At 36.6% G+C, this 12,027-nt stretch overlaps 1 protein-coding gene across 1 annotated transcript in view; it reads right to left on the reverse strand.

Moving 5' to 3' along the window:
- Positions 1-12,027, reverse strand: part of CSMD3 (CUB and Sushi multiple domains 3) — a 483,827-nt gene that overhangs the window by 168,631 nt on the left and 303,169 nt on the right. The window contains exons 24-27 of the mRNA XM_064154172.1: positions 7,562-7,718; positions 4,477-4,668; positions 1,964-2,090; positions 308-510 (exon numbers count right to left, since the gene is read on the reverse strand). Of these exons, the coding sequence (XP_064010242.1) occupies positions 308-510; positions 1,964-2,090; positions 4,477-4,668; positions 7,562-7,718 (679 nt within the window). The remainder of the gene's footprint in view (positions 1-307; positions 511-1,963; positions 2,091-4,476; positions 4,669-7,561; positions 7,719-12,027) is intronic.

Genomic DNA, 12,027 nt, shown 5'->3' on the forward strand with positions numbered 1-12,027 from the left:
CATTGGAATGGGCTGCCCAGGGAGGTGGTTGAGTCACCAACCCTGGATGTGTTTAAAAGTCGTTTGGATGCGGTGCTTAAGGATATGGTTTAAGGGTGAACTTTGTAGGGTTGGACTTGTTGATCCTGGGGGTCTTTTCCAATCAAAATGTTTCTGTGATTCTGTATGATTCTGTGATAAAGTCTGAGGCAATTCCTTTCTAAAAAAGGCAAAAGTTTTCCCAGTGACTATGAGTATTTCCAGCACTACAATTACCTGTGAATGGACTATGTCATAAAAAAATAAAGAAACAAAATCATCAACTTACTTGAAAACTGTATGGCGAATCCAGATTTGCTGATATAAAAATCTGTGTCAAACTGGATAGTTACTATGTTGAGTGTACTGTGAATACCTTCAGGAACAAGGGATCCACTAATTTCTTTGAGTAACATCTCATTCTCAGGTGGACCATCCCAAACTCGTAGAATGTCATGGGATGCCTCAGTATCAAAGGCAAGAAACTGGAGGCTGCAATAACACCAAAAAGCAAATAAACTTTTATTTACAAGAGCAGTTTTCTATGTAGTGCAGCTTTGCCTTGGGATGTAAAAAAGCCCAATACAGAAATGTGTTTGAAAGAAAGAAACTTAATAATATTTGATGCCTACCATGAAATAATGTGTTACTTCAATCACTCAAATAATCTGTAAGCAGCCATGGAATCTTCTCAGAAAACAGGATTGAGTATTGTTGTAAGACAATGTAGTGCTCCACATTCTCATCAAAACAAGTTAAACAGAACTGCAAACATGCAATTAGTGCTACAGTGTGGATAAATACCTACCTGAAATATCTATCAAAATGCAGGGTTTATAAAAGACAAAAAAAAGGAGATTGTTCCACTAAACATTTCTGCTACCTCCAGTACTTTTTACTTTGTGCATATTGAATGTTATAGAATCAGAAAAGGGGTGGGGTTGGAAGGACCTTAGAAGCCACCTTGTTCCAATCTCCCTGCCGTGGTCATGGACACCCTTCACAAAGATCAGGCTGCTCAAGTCTCAGCCAATCTGGCCTTGAACAATTACTTCCAGGAAGGGGGAATCCACAACTTCTCTGAGCATCCTGTTCCAGTTTGTAGTCACCCTCACAGCAAAGAATTTCTAATCTAAATCTAGAGTCTTTCAGTTTAAAGCTATTTACCCCTTGTTCTATCACTATACTCCCTGCTGAAGAGCCACTCACCATCTTTACTGTAGGCCCCCTTTAACTACTGGAAAACTGCTGTAAGGTGCCCCTGGAGCCTTCTCTTCTCTAGGCTGAACAATCTCAACTCTCTCACCCTGTCCTCATAGGGGAGGTTTTCATGTCCTTCATGGAAAGGACTGATCAAGCAGTTCTGTGTCTTTCTTATTCTGGGTCCTCAGAGCTGAATGCAGTACTCCAGGTGAGGTCTCTTGAGAGTGGACTGGAGGTGAAAGATCACCTCCCTTAACCTGCTGGCCATGCTTCTTTCAGTACAGCTCAAGATGTGTTTGGCTTTCTGGGCTGCAAGAACACATTGAGACCTCATTCAGTTTTTCATCTACTGACAGCTCCAAGCCCTCCACATGGCCTCTCTCAAGAACTTCAGTATTAACATAGCATTCACATTAGGGACTTGAAAATCAGACTTCCAGTTAACATATGGCTGGCAAACATGTTGGCATAGATACCCTTAAGAATTGTTTAAAAAATCATCAATATTTCACAAAAAAATATAACTAGTTTTAAAGCTTGACCCTCCTCAAACAATGCTCATTGTAAAATAGACAGTTTCATCACAAACCTACATATCCAAACTTAGAATGTCAGAAATACCAACCTTGAGCTGAAGGCTCATTTTAAATCCTAAATTCCATTTTTTTCCCCATCCACTGTACAGATAAGATTTGATTATTACATAAAGGACAAAAAAAAAGATAATATTTGTTTCTAGTACCTGACAATATTTCCTGGGTCTACTTCAATCACCCACATGCAACGAAGATTGTTGTCATAGGGAAAAGGATAGCCAGGAGACAAGATTCTTCCAGATGATTCTCCTTTAAAACGGCCTCCACATTCAGCTAATAAAAGAACAATATTACATAACATATTACTTTTAGTTCATTACAGATGGTCTTCCAGCTAATTATCTGAGTAATCAATTTATACAACTACTTTCTTGCTGAATAAGTAACACAACTAAACTGACTATGCCTTAGGAGTGTAGGACAGCATAATAAGGACTTGAAGTACCTTGGCAAAGGAATTTGTAATTGCTTTTTTTAGTTGACTTTGTTTGCACTTAGCTTTGACATCTATATTTTTCTAATAATTAGAGAAGATCCCATCATGTAATGAAAGGAGCACGGATTGTTGTTTAAATAAAACCAAACCACTGTCACTCTAAAGCAAGAAAATTAACTTCATAGAATCATAGAATGTCAGCGGCTGGAAGAGACCTTGAAAGTTCATCCAGTCCAGTCCCCATGCCAGAACAGGATCACCTATTCCAGATCACACAGGAATGTGTCCAGGTGGGTTTTGAATATTTCCAGAGAGGGACACTCCACAACCCCCCTGGGCAGTCTGTTCCAGTGTTCTGTCACCCTCACAGCAATAAAACATTCCTCCTCCTGTTTAAATGAAACTTCCTATATCTCAGCTTCCACCTGTTGCCCCTTGTCCCGTCAAATTAACTGAATGGTTAAGTTCAACTTTTGTTTGTTTGTTTTAAAGAAAAAGAGAATGAGAAATACAGAATAAAACCAGGTACCCAGAGAGAAAATCAGCCTTTCAGCCTAGAAAAAAAAAAAGTTGCACAATTTAATACTCAAAACTTGCCGCAGCATTTCTCAGAGGATGACAGATGGTAAGTAGCTCCCTCTTAGATGGTCTCAGCCAGCCATGAGGCAAAATTGAGTATTTAATATCTTAATACCTAATCTTTGCAAAAAACCCTCTATTTTTAATGTAGATCCCTGAGGCCTTTAAAGCTTTCCTATTTCACTCGCCTTCCTTTAAAAGTCCCTCTAATGCTTTCCCTTTTACGAAGTGCACAGCCAAAATAATACTTTGATTAGATCCCTTGGTATAGTTAAGATGCAGTTTTATTTTGATTTAACATCACATAAAATATTTAGTTCTGAGATTTATTACCTTATGATCTGTGAGTTGCGTGATAAAATATAATTGAAATGCTACTCTTGATGGATTTTCTGACACAATAAAAGCAAATTTGCAGAGACAGGTGGCATTGCAATTTTTTTCCAGCACTCTGCCAATCTGTTAGTTCCTAAATACTCCTTAAATAAAAAAATATTTCATAATTATTCAACTCAGAGTCTAGCATTGTCTATTATTCTTCAACTAGAGTAAGGATATAAAGAGGAAAAAAAAAGAATTACCCACTGATAAAGTGAATGGAATTTAGAACAAATTCCATTTCATCCAGGACTACTGAATTAACTACAAATTTAAAATTTCTGATTTTCAGAGAGAATAATTGGTTGGGGTTTTTATTATGATTTTTGAAGTTTGCCTTTCTCTTCTCAGAAGCTTATTTCTGTCTCTTCAGCAAGGTTCCAGCTCCCTGCTTTTGCTGGCTGCTGAATCAGCTATGCAAGTGGTGATTTCTGAAAAAGCAGCATCCTCTCAGGTTGCAGTCAAGAGTAACATAGCAAAGCCCTTTTTATCTTGCATCTCCAGATTGCTTACTATGAAGATCCCAATTAAGAATCTTAATTTTGCCTCCAACTGTCAACGCTAAGAATTCTTCTAAGGATGTCAAGCCAAGGGAAATCATAATATACTACATTTGTGCCTGCAATTTCCACTGATAGTACATTGAATTGTAATAATAACTACATGTTTAAGATGCATGATTGCTACAAATGCTTGGAAATAATTTTGCTGTTCTCTTGTCAGTGTCACATCCTTCAATGTAATTATAATGAAACAAGAACAGTAGTATTTTTAAGCCGATTTCTGATAGCAACAGCAAAGTAAAATGTCTCTTGACTTATATTGCTCATAAATATCCAGGGAAATAACTTCATTTACATATGACAACCTGAAATATTCCATGCAAAGCATCACAGTCTTCAGTTAGTCACAAGATTTGCCTGAACAATCTGTAAATCCTAAAAGACCTTGTTGTAAGGACAAACCTTGAGTGCATAGCTGACTTATACACAAATACTCTGGAATACAGAGCAGCAGTGTTGCAAAAGCAATCTTTTTTCATGTATTTGTAATTTTGGTGCTCATAATATCTAATAATTACTATCTTTTTTTAAGCTAAAAAAGGCAGCACCACTCACACGGACTTAGATGTCTAAATGTCTGTGTAAATAGATCTCCATACATACAGATCAGATATCACATAGATCCAGCTATCCTTACCATTTATTTTCCTTCTTTACATTCAGGTAATAGTCTAAGTAAATAAAACCCAAAAGTGTTTATTACCGATACATGATGGCAGAGGATAGTCCCATGCTCTTCTTTCTCCAGTCATACACTTTAGAAGGCTGCTTCCATGGAGTGTGTAACCTGGATTGCATCCATAGATTATAGTGCTTCCAGCAAAATGGCCCTGGTCACTGATTTTGTATCCAAACTGTGGCACACCAGGGTCCTCACAATGTGAAAGCTCAAAACCTGTGGTAGGAATAAAACATTGCAGTTGCAAAATAAAAAAAAAAAAATGACATTAATACTTTGTTTCCCTGTAGAAATGAAACATTTTCAGACTTCACATAACAACATATTTAAGACTGCTTCTCTGTTTTTAAACAGTCAGGATAAGTGTCTATATCCCTCACTTAGAGCATGCAAATTGAACTGTCACAACATCATTTTTCTTAAGAGCCCAATTAAAGACTGAGAAGGAAATCCATTATCATTATCAATCACTTCCAAATTTATATGATACATTACAAAATGGCAGTTAAAGTGACTGTCCATTTACTTTGACAATGTAGTCTGTGAATAGACTTTAAAAGGCTCAGAAACAAACTAGCACAGCAGATTTTGTTGTGGTTGCTATTATGCATAATTATACCAATGGCACAACAGCACCTACGGCACCAAAGTGATGCTATTGTATTTATCAATCACTACCATAATTCTGCATTCAGTAGTTTGTAAATTGAAAGTCTATAAGCAGAAAGCAATGATAATAATGATACAGAGAATTCAAGCCAATCAGTTTGTTTATTTTGTAAAATTAAGAGATGTGGAGCAAGAAGAAAACAAAACAACTTATGTATAAGTGTGCTGGTTTGAGGCTAATTGGAATATTTTAATGAGAGAAATTTGATCATTGGCTGTGACAGGAAAATAATAGTGGTATGTATATCATTAATTTGTTCTGCCAAGAGATATAAAACCAAGAAACATAAACTAAGTAAGTCACTTTCTGTCTGGCTGCTGCTTCCTTCACTAATTCCTCTGCCTAGACCTGTATAACTCGAACTAATCGTTCTGCTTCTAATTCCTTATCTGGCTTCCTGCATCTCATCTCTTGCACATAAGAGATTGTGAAATAAGGGAGGATGGGTGGAAGGAAGGAGAGGAGTTGGTTTGAAAGCTCTCTTGGGTGGTTCTGCTGTTTGGGAGGGGTTCTGTATTTCTGTATTAGTTTTAATTTGTATATAATTGCATATACCTGTAAATATCTACATATATTGTAGATATGTGCTTGTAAATTGTGCCACACTGTAAATATAGCTTCATTCCTTAACTTCCAGCCTGCTGAGTTAGTCTGGTGAATTTGGGGTGGAGGGGTGGGGGTGGAAAAGTCCCGAATTACCACAACAAGAGAGAAACAGGGAATTATTAACATTTTGGGAAAAAACAAACTGTAATTTGGTGGAAAGGTATTCTGTTAGTAACTGAGAAACAGCTATACATCTCTCCTGGTTCAAAACTAAATGTATTCCATCAATACAGTACAGCTCAAACACTTGATAGGTAAAAAACACAGTTTGCATCAGCTTGCTGCTCCAATATGTAGGTTACATGGGAGCAAATGAAGGATTTTTCATGTCTGCATTGTTCAGTGAAGCCATTTCTGCACTATTTGATCATCTGGTTATCAGTAAGTAGCATTTCACAATCTTTCTTCAGGTACTGAGTCATTACTATTGATTGACTAAAAAAAAAATTCTCATTAAGTTATTTTACAGGGAAAAAATGTTTTATAGAACCATAGAATGGCTTGGGTAGGAAGGGACCTCCAAATGTCATCTCATCCAACCGCCTGCAGTAAGCAGGGACATCCTGCACTAGTTCAGGTTGCTCAGAGTCTTGTAGAGCCTGACCTTGAATATCTCCAGGGATGGGGCCTCAACTACCTCTCTATAAATTTATCTGCTTCAGGTTGGTTAAGGTTGTTTGCTCACATAAGGAAAAAAAGATAGGTCAAATGATGTCATGCCAGTTATTCCTTCAGCTATTTTAATGTCTCACTGGAAATGGCTCATCTCCTGAAATGCCGCTACAACCTCTGAGCTGATTTGTTCTCATTCCTAAGCTATTTTTTTCTCAACACAGTCTGTATTCCATAAGCTCTAAAGAAGGACAATAGGAATAGGAAATGAAGAACATATTTTTTGTATTCCCAGTATGGATACTTTATTGTTTCATTCTGTCAGTCTACATACAGGCAAGAACTTTTTGTTAGGAATCTTTCTTTATCACTCTGATTCCAAATTGGATTATTCTAAACAATAACTCAAACTCAAAAGTTACTGGTCTAATGTAAAATTAGTATTAGATGTGAGTCTTATGATGGAGGATATCTTTTTATCTTTCTTTTTTTTAATTACAAATCATCATTTTGAATTAATAGGTTTACATAAAGAAATGTGAACCATTTAAAATTTAATACATTTAAAACTATTCATATACTTAGTTATTTTCATGTGCTACAACTAACTGCATTTTTTTTCATCCTTTCCAAGATTGAGAAAAATAAAAAGTGCAAAATAACCTTCTAAAAAAAAATAGAAAAATCTAAGTGCTAAATTACAAATGCTGCTGGATGTTTTGGGGTTTGGGAGGTAACAATTATGAAACTACATTATTTTGATTAGCAATGAGTGATTTGCTGTTGATTTTATTATTTTTATTTTGATTACATTTTGATTAGAATCATAGAGTCAACCAGGTTGGAAGAGAACTCCAAGGTCATCCAGTACAACTTATTACCCAGCCCTAGCCAATCAACTAGACCATGGCACTAAGTGCCTCATCCAGGCTTTTTTTGACCACCTTCAGGGATGGTGACTCCACCACCTCCCTGGGCAGCCCATTCCAATGCAAATCACTTTCTCTGTCAAGAACCTCCTCCTAACATCCAGCCTATACCTCCCCTGGCACAACTTGAGACTCTGTCCCCTTGCTCTGTTGCTGGTTACCTGGGAGAAAAGACCAACCCCCATCTGGTTACAGCCTCCCTTCAGGTACTTGTAGACAGCAATATATGAGCAAAGAATTTCCATTCCTTTAAAATCATGTATATCTTACTACTATTTTCACAAATACTTACTGGTGTACACAAGCTGAAAGCCTTCATCAGTTCCCTCCATGTCTGAATTAAATTCCAGCCACAAATGATTTGAAGTACTGCTTAGTGTGAGCCCTCTTAATGATGCTCCAGTATATGCACCTAGCAGGTGAGCAGTGTTGTCTTTGCCATCATAGATCTGTAAAACAAATATGAGGTTTAAAAAAAGATTGTAAAAAATAGAGAGTGGATTATTTAATTTTCAGACCAGTTCTGTACATTTTCATTAAGAGGGAGGACAGCTCCATCAAGGGGTATATATTGCTAATCTGAAGGACTATTTGGGTGTGCTGTTTGCCTCCCTTAAGTTGACTTAACCGTGCAGATTTTTCTAATGGGCAGTTTAAAACATGTCAGTTCTTTTATTTTGCATATTAATAGAAGTGGGAATAGGTTCTCAGTGTTTTTAAACCTCTGTGTTTTCTCTTTCCCTGCCAGCAGTGTAGAGCTGGTCACCAGCTATCAGCAAACATCTATTTCCTGTAGTTGTGTTTGCCTCAAGTCACTGAGGTGGAATAATAGAAAAACTCACATGCTCCTAACTTGGGCTTATAAAATAAACCTCTGAGCTTTGGTTTTTTTTCCTTAAATAAAGAGAGGTTCATATATAAAGTGAAAAGAGACCAGAAAATAAAAGAAATAGAAGTGCAATAGGGCAATATAATCTATATGTAAATTGGAATACAAGGCTTTTATGATTTATTTTTCCTCAAGAGCTGTTCCTCTCCATATTTGAAACAAAAAGCTTATATCAGGTGATTAAATAGATTAAACAATCATTTAATAATTCTCAGCACATTTTCTTAGGAGCTTGGTTGGTTTTGAACATCACAGGTTGCTGTGGCATTCCTACCATTAATAAAAATGATTCAATTATAACTTCCCAACAGTTGTTAACCCAACCACTACACCCTGTACGATTTATTTAGTGAATTGGATAATAATGGGATCTTTGATAAATGGAGTTTAAGAAAAATTGCACTTGTAAATCAACCAATACAACTCTTAATATTTTTCAAACTGCTATGGTAGGGAAATGACAGAACTTTAGTAACAAAAAAAACAAACAAACAAACTAGGGAATTGCCTCCAGTTACAAGTAAGATAGATTGAATTCTATTAATCTGAAATGTAATTTGCTTGCATTTGTAAATGGGAACCTATATGATGATGCAATCATCATATACATCAGCAAGAGCAGTAAATGCATGCAACAAATTTGTGAAGTAACACTATGAAATATTGTGATGTCTGTTCCCCATCTATGAGATTTTGCTGAAATCCTCATGCCTCCTGCAACCAAAATCTTTATGTTTAATGATATGTTTCCTGTGATGTGTGCATCACTAATAATCTACCGGAGGAAGTTATTAATGACTTATATCAACTGTTCTTTCTCAATGTCTTGTCAGAACTACCCACTTCATTACACAAGCTTTCCTCAGGTTAGAATTTTCCCACACATCCTTTCTTGCCAATTCTGTAAGTCTTTCTTGCATTAAACCTTTCACATTGGCACACTGACATCTTTCCAGAGCTGACACTTATTCTACTCCATGGCCTAACTAGCATTCTGACTGCATAGTGCTTCTAAGCCTAAATAATTTCTGTGAAGCAAGAACATTTAAAAGACCCTAACACTTCTAAAAATCTGATGTTTTTCATAGGAGAAATACATTTGTATAAAGGAAAGATGTGATTCCTTTGAAAGTGAAATTGAAATACTTCTTTATTTGTTCTTTTGGTTGCTAACTTTCAAGTACTCAAAATAAAAAATTGCCCTCTTTGCAAGGGCAAATTCCCCTGAATAAAATCACCAGACTAGCTCAGAAGATTTGGAACAAAATGAAGCTATATATTTACAGAGAGCCAAAATCAAAGAGCATAAAATATACAATGTATATGTAGAGAAATATATTTACAAATTAGAGACAACACAAAGACCCTCTAAGGACCCAAGTCAACCCCCTGGACAAACACAGAGGGGTTTCCAACAGCTTCCTTCTTCCCCCTCTTCCTTCTTTCTCTCTCCTGTTACCTCCCAGACAGTTTGCATCAGCAAGAACTTCACAGTATCACAGTATCATCAGGGTTGGAAGAGACCTCACAGATCATCAAGTCCAACCCTTTACCACAGAGCTCAAGGCTAGACCATGGCAGAGTTGCAGAGGAAAGAAGAGACAGAATTGTTTATGCAACTGAATTTCATCCCCATCAGAAAGAAAATGGAACCATATAGATTTGTTATTCTTTTTGCATCCAATGGCCAATTATTTACTTTTTTACCTCTCTTTTCTATTCAGTGTTTCTGAAAAGTCTCTATTTCTTGTTTACAGTTAGGCACAAAACACTAAGCTAAGCCTTAAACCACAACATAGAGATAGTAGAGTAACATAGAGTGTACTAACATAGATAGTAGCATAGAGTCTACTAACTTAGAGTCTACTAACACAGAGATAATAGAGTGGATGTGTATTTCACAATGTAATTCTCAGTTTAATCACATCATTTTACTTTGTGCTTCATTCAAGTTGAACATAAATTCATAGATTTCAATGACAGAGAATAAGTTGCAAAGAAAGTGGTAACATCCTACAGTCTCTTGCAAGATTTTGAGAACCAGCATTTTATTTCTAAGCTTCCTAACATAGGTGGCAATTTTGATAATATTTTGAATAAGTTAAGAATTCATCTTCAGAATTTAATCCAGGAGATAAGATTGTATGTGAATTAAGGTAGCACTGTAATTTTTAACGTAGGAACATACTTTCTTATCAGCCTTGCCAGGATATGTGGATGTGGCACTTGATGGCATGGTTTAGCTGATGTCGTGGTGTTAGGTTATAGGTTGGACTTGATGATCTCAGAGGTCATTTCCAGACTCAGTGATTCTGTGATCTGTATTTATGTCATTTGGATGCTAAGTATATGGTCAAGAACAAGTACTGTGAGCATACTATTTGGTTGGATTCTTCTTTCTTAAAGTCATCCTGTAGCATTAATGGAAAGATAGTTGATTCATGCCTGTATAGTGCTTGAATATGGCAGTAATAAGCTATTTGGAAAACAGATCAATCTTTACCATCTACTTAAAAGCCTGATCTGTAAAATGATTAATTCATTAAAAGAAGCAAAAGGCACTGAAAACTACATTCATGTTCCTCATTTCACAATGATACTGTGAAGTGATATAGGGAAGAATGCTAATAGTGAACATTGTTTACAGAAACACAATGTGAATTGACAAGTGTAATGTTGAAATTGGGGATGAGTGGTTATAGTTACAATTACAGTTAGGAAATAAAACTTCCTAAGTGTCAAGGATGAGTGTTTTAAAGCATGCAAATCACTTGTTGTGGAATCCTGACTTCAGGACTACTTCGGGACAAAGAGGTATCAGATTGTCCCAACTCACTGGCCCAGTAGGCAAGGTCAGACAATGCCAGACTATCCCAGCCTACTACACTTGCAACTGAAACAAGAATAATGGTGGGCTCATTGCTCTTGTAACTAAAGCAAGAACAATGATGGCTGGTGTTGACATGGCAAAGCAGCCCTGGGTAGGAGTCTGTACCACCACAGCACGCTTTCGAAGGGGTCTGTTATGAGAAGAAATTAAATGGAGGTGAATGGTCTTTTGTCTTGTAATTGATTTAACTCCACAAAATTTAGCAGGGAATTAGTATAAAGTGAATGTACTTAATTTGTGCATTTGAATCAAACTATTTTTAAGAATTGCCTTTGGAACATAAAAGGCATATGGATACGAAGATCTGTGCCTTTATAAAGAGAAGAAATAACACAAAATCAGCAGCTCAGAGCTCAGACTGTCAACACCCTGTCAAATATATCATTTATATCACGTCCAAATAGAAGCACTAATATAAAGACAGAAAAAGGTCCATATGTTTGGTTGTAGGTTTTTTTTCTTTTTGTCCCCTATATCAACTACCTATTTCTCACTCATGTTCTCAGGAATCTATTCCTAAAAGGATTATGATAGCAAATGTTGAGACTCATAAAACAGAGATTAGCAAAGATTCCCAAACAGTGGCTCCTTTCTAAGGCTTTGCACAAAAAAACTGCTCAAAAAGTAAGTCACATTCACACATTTCAAAGCTGGCCCACAGGTGAGAGTAAACAAATATTCTGGAGGAGCAGAGAGTACTGAACCAAGCACAGAGGAAGAGAACCATTCACGACATTTCTTCCCCTTGGTTTACTGACACACTGTTTCTGGCTACTTGCTTTAGTCACTGGTGTTGTAGAAGGACAAAGAAAGATTGCTTAATTTTACATATACATATATATTTTCTTGCACAGGTGCAATCTCCTCTGTTGCATGAGCTCCGACTCTGAGTACTGCCAAGCATATAACCAACTACAAAGGGGGAAAAGAATCCCCATAAGAAATGGATGTCCTGTTTCCATCTTGGTCTTTTTCATAC

This window comes from Pogoniulus pusillus, chromosome 14 (genome assembly GCF_015220805.1).
Source record: "Pogoniulus pusillus isolate bPogPus1 chromosome 14, bPogPus1.pri, whole genome shotgun sequence".
Taxonomy (NCBI): domain Eukaryota; kingdom Metazoa; phylum Chordata; class Aves; order Piciformes; family Lybiidae; genus Pogoniulus; species Pogoniulus pusillus.